Source organism: Anser cygnoides, chromosome 11, assembly GCF_040182565.1.
Source record: "Anser cygnoides isolate HZ-2024a breed goose chromosome 11, Taihu_goose_T2T_genome, whole genome shotgun sequence".
Lineage (NCBI taxonomy): Eukaryota > Metazoa > Chordata > Aves > Anseriformes > Anatidae > Anser > Anser cygnoides.
In genome coordinates, this window is record NC_089883.1 from 8,746,804 (window position 1) to 8,774,295 (window position 27,492).

The following is a 27,492-nucleotide window of genomic DNA, read 5'->3' on the forward strand; positions in this document are numbered from 1 at the left end:
ATGTAAAGAATGCCTAAGAAAAGCAAAGCCACAAGACACAGAGGTTTTGGATAAAAAGGTGGCTTTCTGAATAGCTATTTGATTTATATAATATAAAGCATTCTAATAAAATGGAGTAAAAAAAAATTATTCAGCTTCAAAACCACACATCATGGCTTCCCCTCAGCTTGAATGTAACAGCGAGAGGTCATTAGTGCCTGATTATGTTCTGTTATGCTGCCATAGGCTCTCAATTTGTGCCTAAAGTGGGACTGGAGTGGCGTTGACGCAGTCATGCTTAGTGTCACACTAACCAAAAGCACAGAAACGCGTCTCAGGACTCCAGCTAAGCTGCCAGGATTAGACTTAGAGGCAGGACGCCACTATAAGCCCCCCAATTTGGGTGGGATGGAAGGACATGGCTGTTTGAATAGGGCTGGACTTAGTATATGCATTTAAAACATTTATCAGGATTGGGATCCAGGTTTCTGCTGTGAAAAATACTGGCTTCAGCATAGCTTTGTTGATGTCCATGGCAGGCAGTGCCATCTGGCATAGGTCTCATCCTAAGGTGACCGGTGAACTCCAACAGCCTTGCAGACAAACCTGCTACACGTGAAGCCTGCCCCGTCTTCTCCTTTTTGCTCTCCATATGCCAACAGAAGTTCAGAAATGAAGAAGGGATTAAAACACTGCCAGGATAGATTCTGTGAAAAAAAAAAAAAAAAAGAAAAAGTCCAATTTTCTCATCATATTTATTCCCTGAAGGTCTTGAATCTTAAGAGTCTGCCTTCCTCCTGTACAGCAGAACAGCTGACAGCGCTGCAGAGCTGAGAGAAGCTGGAGAACGCTCTGCTGCATGCACCGACACCATCATCTCTCCTTCTGCTTGCACAATGCTGTATGACACCTGAACACAACTTATTCTGCATAGTTTGCAACACGCCAAGTGAAAAAATGCATCTTTCATTTGGCGGAAGGATTCAGTTTGATAAAGCACCGACAGACAGCCAAGTCTGATCACCATCGTTTTACGAAACAGCCCGTGCTGCAGACTGCTACCAGCTGTCTTGTTCAGGCTGCAGCTTTGCTGTGCACACTGGTGGGAAGGCCAGCAGGCCAATATTGAAGGTGCATGCTCATCCTAGGAAGGTGGACCTGCGTTAGCATGGGGTAAAGAAACACCAGGGAGCACAGGCCAGAGAGACCTGAGCTAACGAAGCTATGTTAACCCCAGAGAAAGAGGGTTTAATTAGTTACTGTATTGGCAAAAATGGAAATAAAATTGAATGCAAGCATTCTGAGATGACTCATATCTTCACACATAGGCATGGTTTTGTTCACAAGGACAGTTACCTTGGACAAAGTCTTAAGGGCATTCTGGTCTGCATCTGGTCCCTGAGAATTCATGGAATTTTTAATGATAACATGAGTAGTTTGGTTAAAATAAGTGCGCTGACTCATTGATTGAGGAATTAGACACATATAGGAAAAGTGAAGTCATGTTGAAGAAGGCAGGTAGGATTATTAATAGCACAGAAGGGGAGCATTTTGTCACCCTCGTTATCACCTATTATTGGCCTTTAATTCCCAAACCTGTTTTACTCTAATACCTAGCATCCTCCCTCCGAGTGGGCACCACACTTTTCCTGGGCACACACATTTTCGATGCTGTGCAGACCCCAAGACAGAGTTGTGCTTTAGTTTGCTCTAGTTCCAGTTCACACATGCAGTACACACACAGCGATGCACGATTACATGGCAAAAACTCTGTAAGGCTTTTGGACCACTAGGTATGGAAACCGAATTTTGACTGTGATTGATCCAGAGTCAGAAATACCGTGTCCTGTTACCGTGAGGACAGCTTGCAGAGGAAAACTGATTGTCCTCCTGCTGACTTCCAGGACGGTCTGGAGGGTTGATAGTCTCTGCCACATCCACCTAACTAATGGGTGTCCATCTTCCTCCAATCTGCCCCTCGACATCATTACACTTAAAGCGTAATTACATACATACTGTTTTTAATCTGCCTGGGGCAAATAATAACCTCCCACCCAAAACCTTAGTCAATCCATAAAAACTGTTCTCTGCAATTCTTAGTGTCTCATCCTTCAACATAGTTCCCATACTTCCTACAATATTCTGGGATGTTATGAATGTACAAAATTGTAGAGGTTGAAGTAATTTTGAATGTTATTTTACAATAAAAAAGAAAAAAATAAGTTGTTCTCCAGATCAAGAACTCCCTGCCCACATTTGAGGCCACATGACATTTTTATATTCAGATAAAAGAAACAAACATGTATGAAAGTCATAGACATGAAACTTGTTCTTAACAGATATTCTTTTTATTATGAGATCACAGAGCCAAATAACAATCAACATTACTTGCATACACTAACATCAATTAAAACTTATTTTGAATCACCAGTTTTTGCCCAGCTTACTCTACGACTTATCTGGTGGTTTCTTGTTTTGCTCACGGATGCACAAAATATTTCAGTACTAAGAAAGTTTACCATAACAAATATCAGAATGGATCAAGAAATGTCATCAGTAGACAGTTCACTTTGAAACTGGAATAATAAAACTGTTAGGTATCAAGCAGCTTGTTCCTCACAAGTATGATGAGAAGAAATGATTCTTACTGCAATAAACAGTCACATATTCTTATTTCTATTGATTCTAGAACAAGAATTCACTCCAGATATTTGCTAATTAGAAGCAAATCAATGCAATCTGCATTACTATTACCACATTTACATTGTGTTTATTTTCCTGTTTGAATACAAATAATGTATTTATTGCTCCCAATGTCATATATGACTATTAAAAAGTTGTGATTGATGGATCTGAAGTCTTTGGTTGGTCACTCTGAAGGCGGGTTGGTATCAAGATACTTTCAGCAGTCTTCATAAAGGATTTCATCTACTTGGACATCATTTTCTGCCACAGGCACAGATTCACAAATCTGTTCCTTAAAGGCCAAGGCAATCGTGTAAGGCTTTCCACTGGGATGTTTCATACATCTTTCCAGATAGGTATCATAATATCCTTTCCCTCTTCCCAATCTGTTGCCTTTTTTATCAAACCCAAGGCCTGGCATGAAGATAAGGTCAAGACCCCCTGTAGAAAAATGAAATAAACATTAGTGGATGCACTGTGGATCTCCTGATGGCTGGACTACATGCACATAATTTCATACATAGCAAAAATGCTAGCTTTGTGTTTTGCAAAATGCTACCCTCTCTTTGATCAGATGAAAAATACCTTGAATACTAAACCTGTGAATTTACATTTTCATCTTACCAATTGCATACTAGATCAGCTGTAAAATAATTAGACCCTGAAAAGCTAGAAAGAAAAAAAAATCTACCTTATAACAAATTTATTATATCATTCTAGCCTCACACTTCCAAATACTAATGATTATGACTCTAAATCTAGACAGAGATTGAACTCAGAGAAATTAAATGCAGGAAGAATCAGAAAATCAAATGAACTTCTACATCAGGCACAATAATAGAAAGGAAAAAAAGAATGAAAAGAAGATGTGTAAGACAGAGAGTACTTTCTTGACACAACTGTGAGATGCTATGACTCAAAGAGGCTTGAATACAAAGTATTCTGAAAGTGGTTATCTGCCCTTTTACATTGCGATGAAGGTTTGAAGGGCTGTCTCTTTGTGAGGTCCCTCTCCTAAAGGACTGTCTTGCCGGGTCTCCAGCAATTTGTGTTGCTCCAGCAGCACACCAAGGTGTTCTGCCTGCCTTCCCCGAATCTCTCTCCTTACAGAGGACTGTATGGGTTCTCTGAGACCCTTCTGAGATTGTACAATTGGAACTCAGAATCGGTTAAAATACTGAAGCAAGTTGCTTAGCTGGCCAATTATCTGGGCAAAACGGATCCGAGCAGTTGGGGAAACCCTGCCTACAGATCCCACCCGCCAGCTCCAGACAGAAGAGACGGGATCAAGTAAGCCCTTTATACTTGCTTTGCTCATACTCCATCACCAGATGTGGAGCAGCATCATGCCAGGAGCATCAGTGCTCCAATTTACATGCTGCTGCCCACTCGTTTCAGGAGCTGATCACACCTCTGCCATCAGGCAAAGGGCACGGGCTGCCCCGCTGAGCACCCGCCAGGCGCACAGCAGCCAGCACGCAGCTTCCATCCCTTATGCGAGGCTTGTTCTGCTGGTGTTAGAAGTCTTGCAAGGACATCCTCTAAACAAATGAGCTTGGCTGGCCTGGTACTGACCGCTGAACCCAGGAACACACCACTTACTAGTTTCACAATGCAAATAAAGTCTTTCATTACTTGCTGCTGTAGCAGACAGACACTTGAGGAAAGCAGGAGGGGCAGGGGAAAGCTAGCACGGACTAAAACACAACTCAGATGAGTTTAGAAAGAAAGCAAATATTGCATCCCAGTCCACTGCTTCCTCCTTATAGGAGCAGTACTGCCTTAAGAAGCATTTTTATAATTACCTTCTGCTTCTTCACCAGAGCTAGCATGCATCAGTACTTTTCCAAACCAATTCTCTACTGCCACTTTGAACTGCACAGCTCTTACCACATCTAGCTGAGGGACAACACTCAGCTTTCAAGGAGATACACGGGAGCATGGACTGAGAAAACCAGAGCTAAGCAGAGTTCTTCAGTTTCCACAGAACCCTATGTGAGACCAAGTATCAGCTCTGAACTCAGCTTGGAAGAGTATGCTGAAAATGCACACAAGAGCAATGCCTTTGCGCATCCTTCTCAGGCTCCTGGAGATCACCTTCCACTGCTCATCCTTCAGGGAAGAGTCACTGATGTGAACACCCATCCATCATGACCTGACCAAACTAGAACACAGACATAAAATATGCAAAACAATGCACATGCGATGCTTGGAGAAGATTAATCTTGTAAATCTGGCATCATACAGTTAAGAAGTATACTTTTTTTAAAGAGGTCAAGGAAACATGAGGAGGGAATTAGCCCACGGGGAGGCTACAGAATATTACTGGTTGAATTACAAGGGAGCCTCAGTAATTTACCACACTACAGTCAACTTTTTTCCTAAGACAGACAAATGGTGAATAGCAAACAGAAAAAAAAGGCAAGAGAGCAGAAATATGGTCTCACTTGGATAGGGATGACATTCTTACGGTATCACCGTGTACACCATATTGGACATACCTTGTCAAATCTCTTGAGTGTTCAAATAAAAATAGGTATTTGCCAATTGTCAGGCCTATAGACTAGGACCTGGAAACCAGCTGGTCTTCTCCCCGTTAGCATGGTCGGTAATGGAGGTTCTGCAGGTCGAATCCTCCCCCAGTTAATCCTGTGCTCATTCCTTGTTCTCTCCATGAATTGCTTCACATTGGCTTTGCACAGCCATACAGGTGGTCCAAGAACCAGTGCAGACCAAGCACCAATCATGTTTAAAAAGAAACACACTCTGGCGTACACATTTTTTAGTTGTTTTCACTCCATGTGACTCATGGAAAAAAGCAGAAAACATTTGCCGTCGCTACTGTTGGCAGGTAGGAATGTACACAAGGGGCAAATCTGCTGAGGAAAAAGGTGCAATTTCTCTTTACATTTATATTACAGACAGGAAGGAGACAAGCCGGGGAAGCACTAAGGAAAGAGGGAATTGGCAGGAACAGTGCAGGGAAGAAATATATATTCTGTGTCGTTTAACTGATAGCACAGGGCACACTCGAGTGAATTCAGATGTATTAAAGCACTGTGTTTTCTTCTGGGTTCTCTGGAGAAATGGAGTCTGCTTTAATGAGTTAGCTCCGCTATAATCATGGATTTTTTATGCTGAATAACTCAAACAAGCTTGTGCAAATCTCAATATAAAAAACAATGCTGTAAATACTGTAATAGTTACCGTTATATTTTTTTTCCACTAGAGCAGTGTGACACTGAATGCCTTTACTCTGACTCACAACACACTGATATCCACGCAACTCACACCGCATAAGATTTAAGTAAAATACCAAGCAAGACTTTCAGTAGAAAAATGACACAGCTTCCCTGCAAGGAGCCTGAAGGCAGTTCAAGCAGTATTAGCCCCAAATCCTGCCCCGGGAGCTAGAAGGAATGACAGAAAGCTGCATGGAGAAAACACTTCCCCTCCACATAACTTGGGGAGCAACAAAACCTCCTGCGGTGCCTGTGGCAGCGCGGGGGAAGAGCTGTTGCTGGATGAGAGTGACACACAGATGAGACCAAGATTGCAGACACATAAGATTACTATCAGCGGTGAGCATACATCAACAGGATGGCAGGTGAGGGGAAGGACATCTTGCCCCTCCAGGCATGTGGCCTTCCTCACGCTCACCAGCCCTTCCAGCCCTGCAGGACCACGAGTTGCCGCTCAGGATGCCCTGAAGGCCTGTTCCTTTCCCACATCCTTGTCCCTGAGAAGAGAGAGGAGGTTCTTGAGCATCAAACACCCATCAGTTTTTACTGCCTTGTAAAATGGTATAAATGAGGCCTCCTGATGGCCACCAGCTTCTGTCCCTGTCCTTGTAATGCCTTCTGTCCCCCATGTGCCTGCAGTCATTAACTGCTGGCTCAGGAATCCCTGAGCCTCCTGTGACAACAGGCCAGGAGCCCAGGACACGGAACCATGAAAAGCACAACCACTGTTGAGAGGTCTTTTGCTGTGGTTAATCGACAGTTCTCTCAGAATGCTTCTCTCAGGTGGTCTGCAAAATGCTGAGGGCTGAAAACACACAAGCAACAATACATTGCACCAGCCCAGGCCTTCCGTGAAGAGAATACCAATGCTTCTTATAAACTTTAATTAAGCTACAGGATATCCGAGTAAGGTTGGCAATTATGATGACTGTCACCTAATACTCACTCTACCTGTGACATGAGCTCTTGTGGCTACAGCTCCTTCAACTGTGTACCACCATGTGTGAAATAATACACCCTGACTTACCGACATGGGCATGCAGCCGTGCTGACATGGCCACAAAGGTTTCATTTATACAGCTAAATAAAGCAGGACCAGAAAGCAAACTCATTTACAGGATCCCAGGTGGTCCACACTGTTTATCTGTTTGTATGCTGCCTGGCTCTGCCAGTACCCGTGAGCAGCAAAGACAGAAGTGTGCAGGTCTGGCCCCTTTCACCCTGCACAGTCCTCCTACACCATCCAAACTGGTGTTGCTCCTCCAGACACAGGCTTTCCTGCCTCATGTCAGTTTATGCCACACAAATCTTTGGATTCTTGCTACAAAAATACTGCTGTGATGGTCTGCCACAAGGCCACATGCTGGGAGGCAAGCCAAGTCCTGTGTGGTGGGGACAGGACCAGTCTGTGCTACTAGGCCCCACTATATTTAGCAGTATCAAGTCACAGCTTCAGAACCTGCCATGTGGGTGTACAGGCACGCTTTGTCTGCACTGACATGCAACATCTAGGTCTATATACCTTATGTCTACATAGAGAAGTGAAATGACTGGCCCGAGGACTCAGGAAATGTGTGGCAGAACTACATGCAAAAGGCAGGTGTGCATGCTGCGCGTCCCCTGACTTACCCAGCAGACCGAAACATTAGCATCCTCTCTCTGCTGTTTTAAATAGGAATACACAGTTTCGCTTCCTCTAGGCAGCTGCGGTGAATTTCCTCAGTTCGGCAGTGCATTTCTCATTACCCTTTATGATAATATCAAGTTTGATTTGATCCCCAGGGAAGGATTTTCTCCTTGCACCTCATTACCTCTCTTCTCCTTAATCTGATGTTCCTATTTGAAATGCCAAGCGGCGTTTTCTGAAGTGTTCTTGACAATGGTTAATTATAGAAGAGTCCAGCACAGTGCACCAGACATGGGTCATGGAAAGACTGCTGGGGCCTTGGCCTGCCCTCAGACGGAGCAGCCTGTGCAGCCTCTCTCCTCCCAGACGTGTAGAGGTGCCACCAGCCCGCTGCCACCCCGCTGTGAGGGACATTTACTCCACAATTTCTCTTGGGGGACACATCTCCCCCAAGCCCAGCAGTTGCACAGGGCTTGCTGTGTCCCCACGAGATGCCTGGGCTCTCCCAGCACAGTGCCTGCGGCACCAGCGAGCTCTTGAGCAGTTGCTTTTTTTTTTTCCAAGCACAGCTCATTCCGCAGTGGTCATTAGGGACTCCCTCTGCTTTGCTCAGACATAAAAGGTTACATAAGGTGCAGGGCCATGAAGAACCAGGCCAAGAACAATCTTCTGTTTAAAGAAAAGGAGCGCCTTTCTGAACAATGCTCACCATAAGCAGTGTCAGATCAGTCTACGCACAGCCTCTGCAGAGCTGACAAGCACTTGAAAGCTGTTCATTTACAAGGAATGAAAGCCGACTTTGGTGCTTTCATGATCTACCGAAGACTGCAATGGAGGAAAAGCAAACCCTTATGCAGGAAAACTTCACTTTTCAGAATGAAAAGGACATGGTAACTGCCTGCTGCCTCTGCATCTGCTGCCCCGGCAGAGAAGAAAACATTAACTCAATCCATTTGATCCTAATATTGAAAGAATCACTCTTGGTGACATGCAGGGTATGGGCCAATGAGTTGGAATAACTGAGAAAGTTCTAATTAATGGCAGAATCATTACTATAACTTTAATTACTGTCAGCATCAGCACAGTTAGGCCTCTTGGGTAAGTGCTAGCTTCTCAACATATATTCCGCAGGACTCAGATCATCATCTTGTTCTTTCCACAGCACCTAATACAGTGTGCTCTCGGTTAATCACCAGACCTCAGGGAAAACAACTCCACAGAAGTAAATATTTCAATTATGCTGCAGAGAAACAGTACTCAGCTTTCCCCCTGGAATGCCCTGGGTGCCCCTTGCACCGCTACTGAGGTTGCTAACCGCCCAGTACTTCCTTCCAAATGCAAATTTTCTGCCCTTTGGAAAAAACTTGCTCTTGGTTTCAAGCACAGCATCTCTGCTATTACACACCTGCCACGGTAGAAGTTCAGAAAGGGAAATGACAAATCTGTTCACTACAGGCCTAATCCTGAACCCACCCGGTGTGTGTGCTTCCCGGAGCTGGGATCGCTTCCAGAGGAAACCAGCTCATTATCCTGACTAAGCCCAGGAGAGGGTAAGGAACAGCATACAGCACCCTGCCCCGATGGCAGGACCTGGAGCCAGCCCTGATCCCGCAGCTCCTGCTCTCTGGGGCTCGTGTCCTTCAGGACACACTCCTGCCACCAGCAAAAGGCTGTGCTCTGGAAGCCATGCGGCGTTATCACCCCAAACTAATGTGCAAGGAGACAAAAGCATTACCCTTTGCTGCAATTGATAAGCATTTGAAAAAAAGTCATTCATCCAGAACCAATTATGGCAAGTTTTTCCAGTAGCACAAGTGATCACAGCCATAAACAAGAGCATTGTTTAACTTTGCCCCAGACAGGCTGCTAAAATGCAAATACAATCCCTGAAAAAGAAATATTGGTAAGAGTTTCATTTCTGATTTGTTCACATGACATAGCCTTTGAAAATCAATATCAGAAGCTCAACATGAATCCTCATCTCCTTTGAAACCTAAGCTACAACATAAAGGATCAGACCCTCAGTTATTGTAAATCAGCATTGCCCCACCGAGTCCCCTCTGCACTGACCTTGAGAACTACATAGGAAGTATCACAAGTTACTGACACGTTTGAGGAAAATCAATTCTTTTCTCTTGTAGGTATTTGTTGTTTGCTCATAAACAGCTCTCCTCTAAAGCTTTCCTAGAGAGCTCACTCTGTAGTGTCCTTGTGATCCCAAACACAGTTACTTAACAGGACTAAAAGTTGTGTTTCGTATTAGATTAAAAATACAGCTCATTTTAAACCGCAGACACGAGCTCTTCCTCCAGGTGTTTCCATCATATGAACAACTTTAATTGTGCGGTACCACAGCACTTCGGCATGACCTCCTTTCTTCTGACTATTCATGGACAGTCTTTCCCCCAAGAAGGAAAGCCAGAGAGATGCTTGCATGTACTAGCCAGGCACAGAAATCAAAACCCAAAGCATCGCAGGGCGTGACTACCTGTAGACCCATGCCAAGGGCTAGCTGAGCCCCTCACCACCCATAGAGTGGAGGAGAGCCTCCCTGAGCACCTCTGCACACCAGGTCCCACTGCTCTGGGTACAGGGTACGCCGTGAGGTCCCCAAGGCTAATGCTCACCTCATCCAGGGGCGCTCACTTGCTTCATTTGTATTCCTCTTTGTTTAAGGGCACTGTAGGCACCAGGAAGGTTTTTGTGTCCTTTTGTCTTCTGGAAAACAACATTTTATCTACATCCACGCATACACGTGGCCCACCAATCTCTTTTACACACATATATACGTCAAGTAGACTATCTCCTCTGCCATCCATGTGCCACAGGTAATTGGTCCACTATAGAATGACTGAGACAGCTTTTGTTATTGCTTCAATAAAATATTTTGCAGAAAATAGAACCATCAGCAGAATCTACAAACAAGCACGGAGCAACTCAGCACTTATCTGTCTGCTCATCCATGTCTGTGCTTCGTGTCAGCATGAAACATTGGTATCCGCAGTTCACACTTGCCCTCCTGAACTACAGCATAATAAAATATTTATACTTCTCTCTGAGAAGCTACATGATAGCCATCAGTCATTCAGGTTTAAAACAACGGAGTGTCAGTCCCTCTCCTGTTATCGAACCTGCAAAACCCACTAATAATGCCTTTTGATCAGCTGCTGTGCTACTGAGCTTCAGAAAAGTAAACATCCTTCTCCTTCTAATTTGAATTTATTTAAAACAAAATTTAGTGCCAATGCATTTGAGAGGTTAAGGGCACTGCACAGGTTCAGATGTGCTACTTCAGCCCTGCACAAACAACCCTGTCCTGCCCCACAAATAATTATCCTTTCATGTGTCATCAGTGAAGCTACTGTATAAGGCCAAGACTTGTTCAAATTCTGGCTGGTTTCACCATGTGGGAAGGCTGTGTGAGGTTATAACCATCACACTCATTTCCCCTGAGGTTTAAGTTATTGTCAGCTGAGGTCTAGTGTCTCATTTTCAGAATTTGCCAAATGTCTACCTAAGAGAAAATTTGAACTAGCTCTTTTCTATTTCGCTATTATTCATCAAGTTGGCAAAGGCACGGTAAATAAACCATAATCACTCAATGCCACCTACAAAAATGTCTGGTTTTGCAAATTCAAAGTAAAGGAAATCATTGCTTAGAAATGCTTTAGTTACCAGTCTGTGAAAAATGACTTACCTACTTCTGCTATTCCGACATTTGAGCAGTTAGAACAGTTTGATTGGGAAAACTTGGGCAATGAACGATTTTTGGTTTTAATGGTTGCACCTGCGCTCTCCTGTGATTTTAAACCACCGAAATACTCTGAAACAAGATGTGCAAAGGAACAACTCTGAAGGGAGAACAAACTACATTACAACCACTTTAGAGCACATCAACACATCCTGTTAAATCAGAAAATGCTGACTGCAGAGTTTCTCCTTTAGAGAAACTAACAAGGCACAGGAGCTTGAGCTGTTGATGTTGGGATTGTCATAACTCTGCTACAGCCTAAAATACAAGGATCTTTGTGCATCTTTGTGTGTGCTTGTGTGAGATTCATTAAGATTTTATCAGCTACATTTCCCATAGTGTTTATCTAAGCACTTATTTAAATACTTCCACTTGATACATGTGCATGTGCACTTCATTTCTTTACTCTTGGTCTTCTTTTGCTTGCTGCTGTCTGGATATTTTTAAATCAAAATATGACACAAGTGAATCATCTGGGGATTTTTTCAACACATCATGTATCACTATCAGTATTTCCAACACCCCTTGACTCAGTCAGCAGATAGCCTATCATAAAATACAGAGAATCGCTTGTGAAATATCATCAACTTCTTTGTCAGTGCATAAACCTGACTCCGGTAAGGAGTTACACCACTTGATAGAAACATTAGGCATCCTTCCAGGCAGGGTTTGCTGAACGTGTAGTCAGCTGGTTTGTAGGTGACAGCACCTTCACTGTTAGTGTCAAACATGTTAACGTCACAACAGCTGAGTAATCCAGCTCTTTCCATCACAAGGTTTTATTTTTAAAACTTGCACAGCTTAAAATAAACAAAACCCAAACCAACCAAAAAAAAACAAAGAAAACACCATCCCTGGAATCCTCCACCTCCCTCCAGCTCTCTGTGTGTTTGACACTGCCTGGATGAGACTTAAATTATAGGAAAACTGCCTAAATGACACCAGTGCTCCATAGTAAATCTATGGAATACTGACACCTGCCGGCAAAGGGCTTCACGTCACTCCTGGACAGTAATTTGCCCTCCATCTACACCCAAAAACTGATGCCCGTCCCATACACACAAAAGGCAACACAAGCAAGAACTGCATCCAGTTATGAGCTATCATTACACGGTGGAACAGCAGCATGTGAATCCTGCCCTCTGAAAGCCAGCAGCTCCCTGCCAGGTCCAAGGGATTTCCCACCGTACAGGGGAAATGACAGAGTATTTTGAATCTCAGGGATTACCTGTGCCAGGAAGACAAATTTTTTTGTAGCTGGAAAAGTGCTGACCTGATTTAATAGCCCACTAAGCTGGCAGAAAACCAATCTTAGGGGAAAAAAAAAAAAAAAAAGTAATTTTCTGCCAGATTCATGAGCTAAATCTGCTCACCAGAGATGACATCAGCATTGTTGTGAGGACAAGGGGAGAACAGAGCTGGAAGCAAAGAAAAGGCAGCAGAACTGCCCCTCCAGGCACCAGCTGCAGGGCTCAGCTATCTCACCAAACTGCATCTTCAGTCCACATCACTGTACACAGGTGAGCACCAGGTAAAGGCGTCCTCTCCTGTCCTCCAGATTATCCAGATTATGTGCGCAAAGGCACAGAGACAAGCTTGGTGCCTCTTCTTCCTTTCCAAAAAGGAAAAAAAGGGAGACAAAAATCTGTTTGGATTAGTTAATGCAGCCAAAGATACTTCCATGTTTGCATTTCCCTAGACTAGTTTGGTATACAGACCCATGCCACGCTCCATAGAACAACCTAACCTCTTATTTGGTTTTGAAAGACTCCTGTACCTAGGAAACAGTATAAAGAAAATGACAATACCACTATTCACACTGTAGCAAAATAGCCCTCTGAAACAAAACACTTGAGAGTCCACTTGCAGTGAATTTAAAGCCTGCGCCTATGTTGTTTTCACTTCTTGTTCAACATTAGTTGATGACAGAAGAAGTAATCTTTTTAGCTGTTTTGCTGAGTGCAAGGAGAATGTTTTCTGCAAGAAAGCAAATATGGATGTTACACTTAGGATGATTACAAAGAAAAGCACTTTTAAAGCCTTAATGACCTTAACAAAAGCAAAAAAAACCTGAGTATTCCAGAGCTCTCAGACCTCCAGGTTCACTGCAGGATACCTCTGCACAGACACAGTATTAAAATTAAACCACAGTGTTCGTGGCTTAGTCTTCACCAAGGAAATTCAGGACTGAAGAATACCAAAAGGGCATTACAAAGTGATGCCAAAGAAACACATCAACTTGTGCATTTCAAAGTTTTTATTATCCGAAAGTCTTTCAAAGAAGAGATTCTGTGTATATCACAGCATGAATGTTTCTGAACAGAAGTACTGGGAGAAGCCCAGCTAAAAGTATGGCTGTTCGCCCAGCAAATTGGGTGCTGATTGTTATTAGGCTGCTCCAGAGCTGTGGAAGGTGGTGCAGACCGCAGGGCAGGCATGGGGACGGAGTCGTGCAGCTTGCAACTGAAGGCTGGAATGCAGGAAAACCTTGGGGGAAGCAGCTGCTGCCACAGCTGGGTCCAAAACCTGAACTATTTTATTTCCAAGCAAGTATTTTCCTAGCGTTTCTTGTTAGGGAACACCCTATACAGAATAATTTATCTCGTCTGTTTTATGGATCAGGAATACTGGAACAGACATTTTTGTAATGACCTTGTAGCTGTGGCATACCTGTGTGGAACCCAGTAAAAAAGGCCTGCCCAGTGAGCTGATTTGAAAGCAGTGTTATGGCATATACAGCATGAATTAACTTGTACACTGTTATTACACATATTTCACAACATTTCTTCACCTGGGCGTAAAACGTTTTCTCAGGCATATTTTCTCCAAAATTGCAAAGGCTGACAGACCAACGGGTAGAACTGCTACAGATCTAGAAAACTTCCATATGAGAATAAGAAAACAGAAAATATTTAGTAAAGAAAAAAAGGTACAACTGATATAATACAGGTTTAACTAAGCAATGAATAATAAAAAGAAAGTAAATCAAACATCCTTATTTACTTCTTATCGTAGAAGAATGAGGTATCACTTGAACTGATAGCAGCAAATTTAAAATGAATACAAGGAACATAATATTTCACGTAGCATAGGAACATAATGTAATATTAACGTAACAAGGAACATAATATTTCACATTACAACTAACTGACTACAACTCACTGCTGTCAGAAGGTTGCAGAACCAAGGGCTTAATAGAAATAAAAATGGTTGCTTATAGGAATGACCAGAACGCCCACAGGTAAAGAAAAACCAGAACCTGTTTGCAAGGGGATAAACCAGGAACTGCAGCTGCAGTGGTAGGAAGAAATTTCAGCTATTGTAACACAGCTGCAAGTTGTGAGGTTTCCTACGTCTTGTAAAACTCATGATGCTGGACTGAATGGCCAGTGCTGTGACCCTGCGCTGCGTGGGGGAAGCATCCTCCCTCCACAAGTAGACTCACCACCAGAATGTTAACGCCTCACTTGCACTGAATTTGCTCTCCTCATGCATATCACAATATTATGGCTCATTGTCTCCAAGCAGAAGTTCATTCCAAACTTCTGATCATATCATTAAAAAATAAATTATATTAAGAGCCAAGCCTTGATTTTCAATTTTGTTTCATCCCATGGTCTCAGATTTTCTTTTTTATGACCAGTGTAAAAAGATTTTAAATTGTAATCTACCCCTTGACATATATTGTACTGTAAGTTTTAATCAAGACTCCCAGAGGAAAAGAAAATCTAATACTACCCTCAATCACTTCACACTTTTTTAACTAAGCAGTAATATTTAACGTCTGCTTTCCACAAACCTGTATTTCATTTATTCCAGATACTTTCCAATCTGCGTATATCACTTAAATATCTCACAGTTACCCGCGAGTATTATTTACCACAAGCGTTTTTTCAGCTTGATTAACACCATTTTCTATGTTCCCATTATGCCTCCATGTACAACTCTACAACCTCCAATGGGTTTGAAGTAGCTTATTAGACCTTCCCTGTGCTTCAAGACACTGCATTTCTATTTCTAAACTTTCATGAGCCTTGTATTTCAAAATCTTCCAATTTCTGGTGCATTTTGCGGGGGGGGGGGGCAGGGCGGGGAGGGCGGGAGGGGAAGTGGGTTATAACCCATTATCTTTTTTTTTACATCCTATTTTACTTTGCAGCTGTAAATTAATCTCTTCCTCTTAAGACTGTATTGCCACAACCTCAGCCACATTTCTAAAGAACTTTGCTAAAATTTGGAATGACTGAGAATACCAATGTCATCAAAAGGCCATCACTCCTGGCAGCACATGCAGACTCTTTGAATGTGCAATAAAATTGTGGGACTTTAATGACAGGTGAAACAGAGCTTTCACAGACTAAAATGTTTCTGCAGGGCAGATCCCAATGGCAAACTCTAAAATGGGGCTAATGGTCATTCTGGAAAAATTTCAAACTACTTGGAGTTGCTCGGAATTGTAGTCTAGAGGTAGACAGCATTTTGCTTGCAAGAGGTTCACACTTCCCAGTGTAAATACCTCTTATAAACCAAATACAATCCACATAGGCAAGCTGTCCCTGTCCATTCCTGCTACCAGCATATTATTGTCATTTATGTTACAGCAAGGCTCAAAGTATTCTGCAGGTTGTAAGGACAGAAAAATATAACTACTCTAACCTCAAAAGCTAACGTACAAAGAGCTACGTGAAAATGAAGTAGCAATAAGTCACTGATAGACATATGTTAGCATTTCCTCACTTTGAACTTTGGATTTTTCCTTAATAAATATTCTGGTATTTATATCATGGGTTATCTAGTTAGCATCTTACTAATTAATTTGAAGACAACATAAATATTGTCATCAGTAGGCCACTACTGTTTCCAATACTAAAAATTCTGGAAGTCTCCAAATTAAATTACAAAATACAAGTCCAGTTCTTAATGCATTCATTTCTGGAAGCAAAAATACATTATGCTCCAGGAGAGTAGTACCAGATTATTCAGCATTCCCCATCATATATAAGATGCTATATTTCCAAGTGCTTATATTTTTCAGTCTGGGCATTTATGACAAACCAAGGTTTTTTATGTTCTTCTTTATTCAAGGCAAAATGGTTCACTGGTTTCTAAGAACAATGCTAGCAAAAAATGACCAGGAAACCTCCATTGCTCCATGTTTTGAGGCAAGTAGAAAACTTGATCAGAGTAGCCCCTGTGTCAACGATGTGGCTTTAGCCACTCAAATCCATTTGAGTTGGTCTTATAAAATATTGTAAATGTTTGAAAATCTGCCATTTGCACAGGCTTAGGAAAGATTTGTTAGGGTTAATGCTGGGCCTCCCTGAGGATGCCGCCCTCTGTACCAATGCTGGAGCTGCAAGCGCATGGATAGCCCCACAGCTCACCAGGAACTAGTGCCAGTTTATAAGGGACACTGTCTCCATTCTGGCTACTCAATCCCACTCCTTGCACCTTGCATCAGGATGGCCACGTAGCAAACTAGATGCATTCACTTATCTGGGTTACAAAATTCCCAACCAAAACAGGCAGAGAGGAAGAAAATGTTTTTTTCATCCAGAGAAGCTCATTGATCCAGTTTGCCACAGAGAGGCTTGGGTAGGAATACGCTGAAATTACAGGGAGGGAGAACTCCCTAGGCCAGCAGTGAGGCAAAGAAGAGCACATGGAGCTGCAGGCTCAGATCCACACTGAGCTGTGAGGACTCAGAAGGACTTTTATTGCAGGGGTTGCCCCAGTCCCTCTGACTGGGGCGAGACTGGGAACTGAAACGTGGAAGGAAATGAGGGCTGGAGTTTCACTAACATTTCTTCTGGAAAGTCACCAGTTTATGCAACCCCTCATCACCAGCTTCCTGCCAAGCCTTTAGTTGCACCAGTCCAAATTGGTGGAGGGTTTCCCCGTGCAGCTTGCAGTGGTGCCACATGGATAACAGTACCGGCACCACAGCGGAGGTCTGGGACAAACAGAAGGCAACAAGACAGGACAGCGGCTGATTTAATCCAGCAGTGCCCAAAGGAAAGGATCACAAAACTCTGCTTGAGAATCACAAAATCACAGAATGGTTTGGGTTGGAAGGGACCTCAAAGATCATCTAATTCCAACCCCCTGCCATGGCAGCAACACCTCACACCATACCAGGTTGCCCAGGCCCCATCCAACCCGGCCTTGAACACTTCCAGGTACAGGGCTTTTCTGGGCAACCTGTTCCAGTGCCTCACTGCTCCCATAGTAAAGAATTTCTTCCAAATATCTAATCTAAATCTCCCCTTTTTTAGTTTAAACTGAAGTTACTACACTTCCTGACAAAGAGTCCCTCCCCAGCTCTCCTGTAGGCCCACTTTAGGCACTGGCAGGCCGCTGTGAGGTCTCCCCACAGCCTTCTCTTCTCCAAGTTTCTTCTGTGTCCTTCTTGTGCTGGTGGCCCCAGACCTGAACACAGTACTCCAGAATGAATTTTGTGCTGTTTAGTACAAGTACTATTTAACAGAAAAGGCTGTTTGTTTTTTTTTTCTAAGGCAATGAGAAAGAAGCCACAACAGTGAGGAAGAAAATGAGAAAACTGGGACAGGGAATCACGTATGTCTGGACCCAGACAAGCGAAAAAAGAGAAAGCACATGATCTTCTTCCTTTTGGCGGTGGCAAGCTATTTATGTTGGCCCAGCTGCCCAGGAAATGACAGCCTATGACTGGGAGGAAAAGGAAATGGGGAGTATGGTCAGAAAGGCCAAGAAGGACACAGGGAGGGAGACTGAGACTCTGGGCAAAGAGCAGGAGGGATGGAGGCAGGCATTCTGCTGGCAGAGAAATTAAAACTTGGAAAAGAGGGGTCCAGCCCAAGGATGAGACAAGCCTGGGAAGCAATCACTTTGGAGGGAACAGAGAAGAAGCCATATTGTTTGGAAAGACAGGCAAAAGAGTTTGTGTTCACTGGGGGCAACTCCTCCCTACAGCCTAGCTTGGAACCCACTATCCCGAGCCTCTGCTGGTCCTTTATCACATTATAGTGATAAAGAGCCCATACAGAAATGAAGACTTGTGTCACAGTTTGAATAATGCACAGCAAAAAAGGCCTGCAGCTCTAACTTGAACAAAAGGGAGAAAACAAATGACTGAATGCATACTTATTATGTTAATGCATTCACTAACAGCATTCAACCTTTGCATCTTTGAAAGAGTCTAGATTATTGCATCGGGGTTCATCTTGAATGACTCCAGATCCAATGGGCAAGGACTATGTAATGGCCTACTTGAAGACTGGGGCAGAATTTACACAGATAAAGAGGCTGAACTAAGTTTGTACATGTAATCCTGCTTCTTGCATTTCTTCAGAGAGTACCTCACAACCCACTAGAGTTAGCAGATTCAGAGCCACAATTTCTAATACCTATTTCAGCCAAAAACAAGTATCTAGGCCCAAATTCCTCTCCCCATCATCCAGGTGAATGTTTTAAAAGTTGTCTATAATTTATTGTACATCTTCAACTACCAGTCTACAATTTGCTTATGGACATTTAATTGTAATATGCACTGGATGCAAGACTTCCAGCTGAGATCCCTGAGGCCAACGTTGGTCACTTGACTCCCTTCAAAGAAGTCACCTCCAAGAATTTTACCACAGGGACATATTCAACCCAATCATTTTTTTCAAGTCCCAGTAAGAATTGTTTTTTAGGAGGAACAACTTAGCTTTTCACCCATAGCACTCAGAGTAGATTTAAATACTAATAAATAACATTACAAATGAGGAAACCCATGTCCAGCCTGCTGAATCACACCGCCTCCCTAAACCACATTGAAATGAGAGCTGCTGGGAAGGTGTCCTTTAAATTTCTGTAGGAGTCGTGATAAGAAGCAAACAGGGAGCACGGTTTTATCTGATTTACTCCTTCCATAGTTGTGCAAGGTGTTTACACTCGTGTACACAATTGCTGCAACCTGCCTAAAGTTTCATCAAAAGTATTACCTTGGGCAACAAACTATACCAGTGCATATTTATATTTCTGGTGGGCAAGGATATAAGCATGTGAATTCAGACCTATTGAGAAAATGTACCACTGGCTTGTTCCAAAAGTTGTCTAAATCTTAGAGTGGGCATACCTGGAAATCAAACAAGTCGTGCACTTACATACACCCTTACTCCAAGTAAAATATCTGAACTTCTTCCACCCTTGTTCTTTGTTTCTGTGTCCACTAACCTGAAGAAAGGAACTTTTCATATTAAAATAGTTATCCATGCATGGTAGAGAAGACAACAGACTTTCTACTACAGAACCTACATGATCTTTGTTTATGACAACAAGGTGTAATGTGCTGTGCTGTCAAGATGAAAACAGGTAAATCCTGATCCAACAGAAAAAGGACCATCTCCCAGAGGAGGGACTCATGTCTAGTAAACACGGCTTGCGAGTACTACCAAACATTGGGAAACTATGCAAAAATTATACCTAGTTTTACATTCGAGCTGTTCTTCACAATAACTCTGCCTTAAAAAGAGGAAAGAAGTTTTAAGGACAGTCTGCATTTAAGCTTTTCGTCATGCAAGATGAATACACTCAGTAGTGACATGACTTATTTATGTACCTGCAGGGTATTCCTTGGAAATTACATAGCAACTTATGCAAGCAATGGGAACATTACTAGTATAACACCATGTCATCTCTTTATAACAATGTAAATGCCTCAGATCACCACAGTATTTGATAACATCACAAAGATAAATGTTTCATCCATGCATAATTCCAACAATGAAGGACAAATGTAGTAGCAAGGCAATTTGCATTCCTGCAAATGTACCAAAGTTCAAAAGATATAACTGACACAAAAATATAGCAGAAGTATTTTAAAGATGCACTGAGATACGGTGTCTGTTTCTGTGGGGACAAATTGGAGTGTATGTGTCCAATTATGTAATAGTGCAAAAAAACTAAACTTACTCTCTAATCTTCAAAAGCTTTCCAAGCAAAAAGGACCAGGATCTGACTTCCAATTCACAATAAATTATTCCTGCATTATAGAGTAAAAACAGACTAAACTCAAGCTTCAGACGGGACAATACTGACGTGGCCTTATATCAGTTGTTACAACTGCTGATCAGAAAAACAGAATACCATTTCAAAAGTTACATCAAAACAGAAGTATGAGTAATTTAGAGCAAATGCACGCTTATCATTCTATGCTCCTCAAAACACGATACATGGGATCTCTGTGAAATGCCTCTTAAAACTCTCCCCCTGATCTCTCACTGCAGTCAGCAGCCTAAATGCAGGACTCACAGGACCGCTGTAGCTCTCTTGGCGTCGCTCTCTGCCCATAAGCATACCCTAGTGCCGAGAATGAAACAGCAGCTCCAGGGCTAGCCAGGTACCACAGCTTGCTCCTGCCTTCCTGCATCTTCACTGCCACATCTGGGCCATCTGCAGCAGGTCCATCCCAGTGCACTCTGCACCTGGTAGTCCCTGCTCCCATTACACCTAATATTGTAGGTTTCCTTTGTGATCTCTGCAACAGACTTGTTAAACTCAACTAACAGCAGCTTGTTAGTAGTGCAAAAGCTTGTCCCAAGCACCTAACTAGACTTAATCAACAGAACCCTGGACACTTCAAGGGTTACCTTCAAAAGCCACTAGGTATCACCGATACATAGAAATTTACAGAAAAAAAAAAGAAAAAAAGAAAAAAAGAAAACAAGTAACAGTGCTAAATATTGAATGAAGTAGTTAAATCCCTTGCTACCTAAATTGTGGACATGGAAAAGATTCTGAATTAAGAAAGAGGTAGCAATCCAAAAAACAAAGAGAAACAAACACAGTGAAAATGCTGATAAATGAAGACTACGCACTAGAGCTAACGCTTCCAGCATAATTGTCTATAGGGCAGTGTTCTGGGAAAGCACATTGGCATCCGAAAACAAACACAAAACCCAGTTCAACCAAACAGATTCATATAAATTTTATGTTCCTGTACTGAGCATTAAAAAGCTGGTGAGTCTGTGAGGTGTGGAAGCTGTCTGCATGGTAAATTTCCATCTAGAGAAAACTTCCCCAGCCTGAGGTTTCAAGCCTGATCCACTAAACATTTCTGCAGATGTTTCAGGAAGACGTTAATGTGTTTACAAAAAGAATGAAAATAATTAATGCAGACACAGAAAAAGTAAGTTTGTTTACAGTTCTGTAAAAGCTGGGGAATTTTAGGTTAAGAGAGAGGTTCTTTTGGGACCAAAACACATATGTCATAGATAGACCTAAATGAACTTGTAACTTTCCAACTCTGAAGAATCCAGTGTCTGAGACAGCATTTTAAGATCAAAACGAAAATGTAAGAGACCATGATCGAAAAGAGTTTGCAATGTTTACCCAAGCCTGCAATAAAGTTTTTTTATTTTCAGTCTAAGGTCTCAGTCCAGAAAGCTGTTCTGCATGGGCAGGCTCCACATCAGCACTGTGATTCATCCACGCAATACAATTTGCAGGATCAAAGATTTCAGAAAATCCTCGTCAGCCTACAGGCATCACCTGAAAAGTTCTGTACCTTTCAGGCAGTGGAAACTGAAGTTCTCAGAGTGTGTCTGAAAATACCTGCGAATCCCCGTGACTTTCAATGGCAGCCCAAGCAACTCCTAGCAAGCCCCTGCTTCCGTGAGGCCCTGTGCTGTGCTTGCCAAGACTGCATTGAGCCTGTCAATGGAAGGGGACCAGGGAGTGGATTTATCTGGAGGGAAAACTATTTTCAGTTGGATCAACTGTGCAGTATTGTTCTTGCCAGCTCTGCTGGCATATCACAGGGGTGGCACAGGTTGGAGAAAAACAGGCAAGAGAAAGTAGCACCTGCTGACATCGACTTCAGCATCTCTACCACAACACATTAGACCAAAGCATAACATTTAATTTAATTCTCGCTATCTGATTACTTCTTACCAGCATCCTGACTACTCCTGATCAACAACCCTGCAATGTAGGAGGAAAACACTCACCACCAGCAAGAGCTTCCTCTCTTGCACTGTCATCGTCACTAGGCTGAAGAATATTCCAGGATGTCAAAGTAAGTGAAGAAATGTCTTCAGCTGATGATAACTTTAGCATGTCCATGTGATTGCTGTCAGGTTTGTAACGTGGGATGAAACACTCCTTGCCTTGCTTAAAAATGTCCTTAATGATTTCTTCTGTCTGGATTTCATCTGGCATGCTCAGAAAGATTGCAATTCTTTTGGATTCTTGGTACCTTGAATGCCCAATCACCTATACAGGAAATTGCTGTAATGAGTTTATGAAAAGTTTACGAAACGATCGACTTTAATTAAAAACACAACTGGAGGAAAATATCCATTGGAAAGAATAGAGATACAAACTACCATGAGTCACAAAGAGAATAAACTGACTTTGTTTCCTACTTGCTACCATGAGCAAAATCAAAATGGCCAAATTTTTGCACCCAGGGAACAAAACATTGTAAGACAGGTTTGGGCCATCAAAAAACAGTTTTAGAGACAGTCAGGATCCTTTAAATATTTGTGCCATATAGTACAGGCATCCTCAAACACCAAACATCACTTGAGAAAGATACAGCAGGTCAGAACTGCCAACTTATACAAGACATGAGGATTTTGCATTCCTTTTCTTCCACCCTTTTTACATGCTGCATTTCACAACTGGGCCTAGGCAGGATGAAAAGTGCATCAACGAAAATAACTCTAAAGAAAATTAGCATCAAAGCAGTTGACTGCAGAGCTCAAAGTCTTGCAAGATCAGGTCCTTCTTTCTTTTTTTTAAATCTGAAATGCCTTACCTCCAGCAAATTTAGATATATGACTACAAACACCACCTGCTTCTGATAGGTGATCTTATTACTGCACATTTTTCAGAGCTTGAAGGAAAGATGGCCTTGCCTTTTTTTTTTTTTATTTTCATGAGGTTGTCTGTGCTGGACTTATGAAAGATCGAATGTAGGAAGGAAAATAGAAAATGCTTATATGGTGAAAAAGCGTTAACAGATTCATACCTTACTATGTCTCTGCCCAATTCCAGGTTAAATTCCACATTAAAATTTGTGAGTTTTTTTTTTAAGGCTTGTCTTCTCTTTCTTCAGTACCTTATATATTTTGTTACTTACATCAAGACAAGACAAATACAAATGGGTCCCTTCTGACTTAAATGTGATTTATGCTTATTCTACGCACTTGCAAAAAGCTGTCAGAAATATCGGACAATTGAGAAACTGTGCTTACACCAAATCCTCTGTTCTGTGTTTGCGTAACTGCAGGGTAACTGCTCTCCTGAGCTTTACCCCTTGCCCTTTCCCTGTTTTGAGAGATATATGCCCATATCTGAGTTGAGAATTGGTTTTCATTCTTTTTTTTTTTATTTCTTTCTAGCACACCAGCTAAAAGCCCAGGTGAAATATTCAAAAGATGGATATATTTTGTAAGGCAAGATATAATGAAACACGCTGGCCCAAATTATGGTAATGTGTTGCTAGGCCATAGAAGTGCCTAACAATTCAAAAGCGTACTTTACTTCTTTTTGTAATTTGTTCAACCTTGCACATGGATTTTTCCAACTAAGTGATTAAGCTCTTAAACAACAGAATTTCCATGGCAGCCTTTGTTTGAAAGAACCAACTATTTAGTCAAATTGCAGACTCCAGACAATGCCTGTGATTCATGTTACTGAGGGGCTCCTGAGCTGAATCTTTTCATGGGTTGACAGCATTGAGAAACCGAAACACAAAACTCTCCTCTGTCAAAGAGGTGCTGTGGGCAGCACACGGGTCAAATCTGTTCTGACATGTCCAACAACACAGTGATTATGCACTACAGAAAGAAGTGAGGTTGGAGATGTAAAACCACAAGCTATCAGAAAGGCATGACTTCAAATGTTTTCAGAAATGTGAAGACGAAGCTGCTAAGACTCTGAGCAGTTTCTGAGAAGAGTGAGAAATTTCCGCACTTACAAATATTGTGTGCCCTTTGTTCACATCAGTTGATGGCTGTTGCTGCAGAATCAGAGCATGCAACCAGCATGACTTTAGTCGTGAATAGACACATTAAAAAAGAATAGTCATCCAGAAGATAAGCAATTTTGGTTTGAATGTAAAGATCATTTTGAGATGACATTTTACTACTAAAAATATTGTTCAGGTGCTATAAAATAACATACTCGCTTTTATTAGCTACACTTACTGATATACATTATAGAGCTACACTTTCAGCCTCATATTGTTCCAAGTATTTTCTCATAATTTTCAAGAATTTCTTCATGTCAGCTGCATTACCTTCCTATAAGGAAGCTGACTCTCTTTTCTGTCAGCTGTGCAATGCCATTGTGTCTGAAGAAAGCTCATGATTTCAACTTGTGTCATATTATTAAAACGGCATGATAACATCAACTTATATGTCATATTTCCCAATGCCTTATTCTAAGCAAAACAAAAGCTTTACCTTTTAGTATGTCCTCACCCACAAAAATAAGTGTCCGGTTGCTGAGTTTATCAGCTACAGTTAGACTAAGGCTGAGAGCTCCAAAAACTTCTGTATATGGCCTGGGTGCTTATAAAGTTGGCAGAGGACTCTGACAGTATTTTGTAAAAATTGTGATTTAAGTCTAGGGTGTGAGATTATTAAAATATATTTGCATTGTAGTAGGATGTCATATATACATATTATATATATTTATATATATATAAAAGCAATGAAAAAGTTTACGTGAGTTCCAAGTAAACCTATGACCTAAAGTTTCCGTGCTGCCATGTCACATTCATGAGGTGGCTACACATTAGTATTAAGCAAAGTTTATATGATTTAAGATCCTTTGGCAGGAAAATAACAATATAAACATAGATCATCTGGAAGTACACTCTGGTGCTGTAAAAAAAAAAAAGGGGGGGGATGACTGTTCTATTACATGCAGTGACTGAAAAATAAAATTTTATTGTGTTTATTAAAATGATAAAATACATCTATATAAAAACTTTGCAATCCAAATGCAAACAGGACATTTCAAAAGAACACACTGGTATCACGCTGTGCTATGACACCAGTTAGGTAAACCCCGCTTGATACCTTTTAAAGTATAAAAATTACATTGGAAATAAAATTGCAGGGAAGAAATACACTGAAGGACACAGAAGGGAAATTACAGCCAGTTAAGCAAAAGGCCGGGGTGAGACAGTCGCTAAGTTTTTACACGGCGCTGGCTATAAAGCGAAACCGACGCGAACATTTTAAGATAAACACCCACCACGGACCCACGTGAAACCCCACTGCGCTGGGTTTCATCACAGAGCACGTCCCCACTTTCACAAATGCCCCACCACACGCGTGACGGCGTTTTGGGCAGCACCGCTCGCAGCAGCCACCCCAAATCCCTGTGAGGGGCTGAAATCCCTGCCCCGTCCTCTCCCAGCGCCCTGCTCCGGCCTGATCACCGCCGGGGAGGGCAGTACCCGGTTTAGGACGGGGCACGGCAATGGCCAAGCGGACCCCGCTGCTCCAGGAGGGATCCGGGCAGCGGCCGAGGAGCTGGCGGCGCCCCCGAGTCACCTCCTGGGCCCCCAGCGGGGCTTGGAAACCCCCCGGCGGGGTTCCCCGCGGAGAGCCGGGGCCGGGCCCGGTTCCTTCGTCCTCCCCGCCCGCCCCCGGGCCCCGGTCTTCCTGGAAGCCTCCGGGTGACGGCAGGGCCCCGGCTCGCACCCACCTTGCGGCTCAGCAGGCGGGATTGCCGCTGCTTCTCCGCCGTGCCCAGCGCCCGCAGCCGCTGCCGCAGCTGCGCTCGCAGCGCCCGCTTGGCGGCCCGCAGCGCCGCCGCCATTTCGGGGACGCCGCCGCCGCCCTCCCGCGGCGGCTCCATGAGCCCCGGGGAGCCGGGCCGCAGCGCTTCGGGGCAGCGTTGTGGAGCTGCTGGACTGGGTTCCCGGGTGGCTGCCAGCCAGCTGAGGTCCCAGCACAGCCCCGCTGTCCGGGGAGGGGATTGTTGGGCAGGGTGCCCCGGCCAGGTCTGGGGGAAGGTAGGAGCCCGGTGGCCACGCAGCCTGGCAGGGCTCCATCCCTGCTTGGGGCAGCCACCTCCTCCGTCCCTCACAGCCATGGGGTCAGCCTTCCCTGCAGGGTGATTCCCAGCGAAAGGTCGTGGCTTTGAGGCCTGGTGTGCTCTGCCCACTGTCTCTGCTCCAGACCAGCCACCACAGCCTGTCAGGGTGAGCCATGTGCCATGCAGAACCATTTTCAAGGCTGAATGTCAATCTAGCATTCATTGCAGAGAATCTCCCCTTTCCTAATTTTGCTATAGAAAGGGAAATTACACTTCAGCAGGATATTTGACTGCTGCCTACCAGATGGTTTCACATCCCTACAAGCTCTGCTGGTGGCTGGTGGACCTGGAATGCAGGGGAGATTTTGTGCCCTGAGAGGAACAGAAAGCGCTGCGCTGGCACCGGCCCATGGCAGCCTCACGCCCCCTCACACCACGGGTGCTGGCCTGGGTGATGGGGGTGTCAAAATGGAGATGCTGCAAGTGTCCTTTGGTTTCTCCCTTGGCAGGAATATGGGAATAGGCACTTTCATACATCTGCTGTAGGTGCTACTGAGAAACATCTCAATCTAACTGTTGTGTGTATTGATGTCACCGACTGTCCTACGTGCGGCTTGTTGGCTGCATCTTTTGCTCTGGAAAGAGCATTGTGTACTCCAACATACCACTGGCAGCTGCTGTCGGTGAAACAGCACTGCCCTGGAACAGGGGGTAAAACATGTCGGACAGTGTCATACATAAACCCATGATGTTTAATAAAGCATATCTATACTGTTTTAGAAGATTTAACTGTTATCACTGCTGTTTTAAGACATAGTCTGTTTAGATTCTGGACAGAGTATCATAGAATCGTAGAATCAGTAAGGTTGGAAAAGACCTCCGAGGTCATCCGGTCCAACTGTCCTCCTACCACCAATGTCACCCACTAAACCATGTACCCAGGCACCACGTCCAAGCTTTCCTTGAACACCCCCAGGGACGGTGACTCCACCACCTCCCTGGGCAACCCGTCCCAGTGCATGACTACTCTTTCTGAGAAGAAATGTCTCCTCATTTCTAACGTAAACCTCCCCTGGCACAACTAAATGACATTCTCTCTAGCCCTATCACTAGTTATCTGTGAGAAGAGGCCAACCCCCAGCTCCCCACACCTTCCTTTCAGGTGGTTGTAGAAAGCAGTAAGGCCT

At 43.2% G+C, this 27,492-nt stretch overlaps 1 protein-coding gene across 2 annotated transcripts; it reads right to left on the reverse strand.

Moving 5' to 3' along the window:
- On the reverse strand, window positions 1–26,541 carry MTHFS (methenyltetrahydrofolate synthetase). Of its 2 annotated transcripts, none has more exons than XM_067004033.1 (3): window positions 25,973–26,541; window positions 22,255–22,519; window positions 1–686 (listed from the first exon to the last, which is right to left on the reverse strand). In XM_067004033.1, exons 1-3 carry the CDS (start codon window positions 26,495–26,497, stop codon window positions 664–666), a joined length of 813 nt encoding a protein of 270 aa, XP_066860134.1. In that variant the 5' UTR covers window positions 26,498–26,541; the 3' UTR covers window positions 1–663. The 2 variants fall into 2 exon arrangements, with proteins under 2 accessions (XP_066860134.1, XP_047927973.2); XM_048072016.2 differs by lacking the exon at window positions 1–686 and adding an exon at window positions 2,306–3,105 and having other exon boundaries at window positions 25,973–26,506.
- Between the last annotated feature and the right edge of the window lie 951 nt (window positions 26,542–27,492).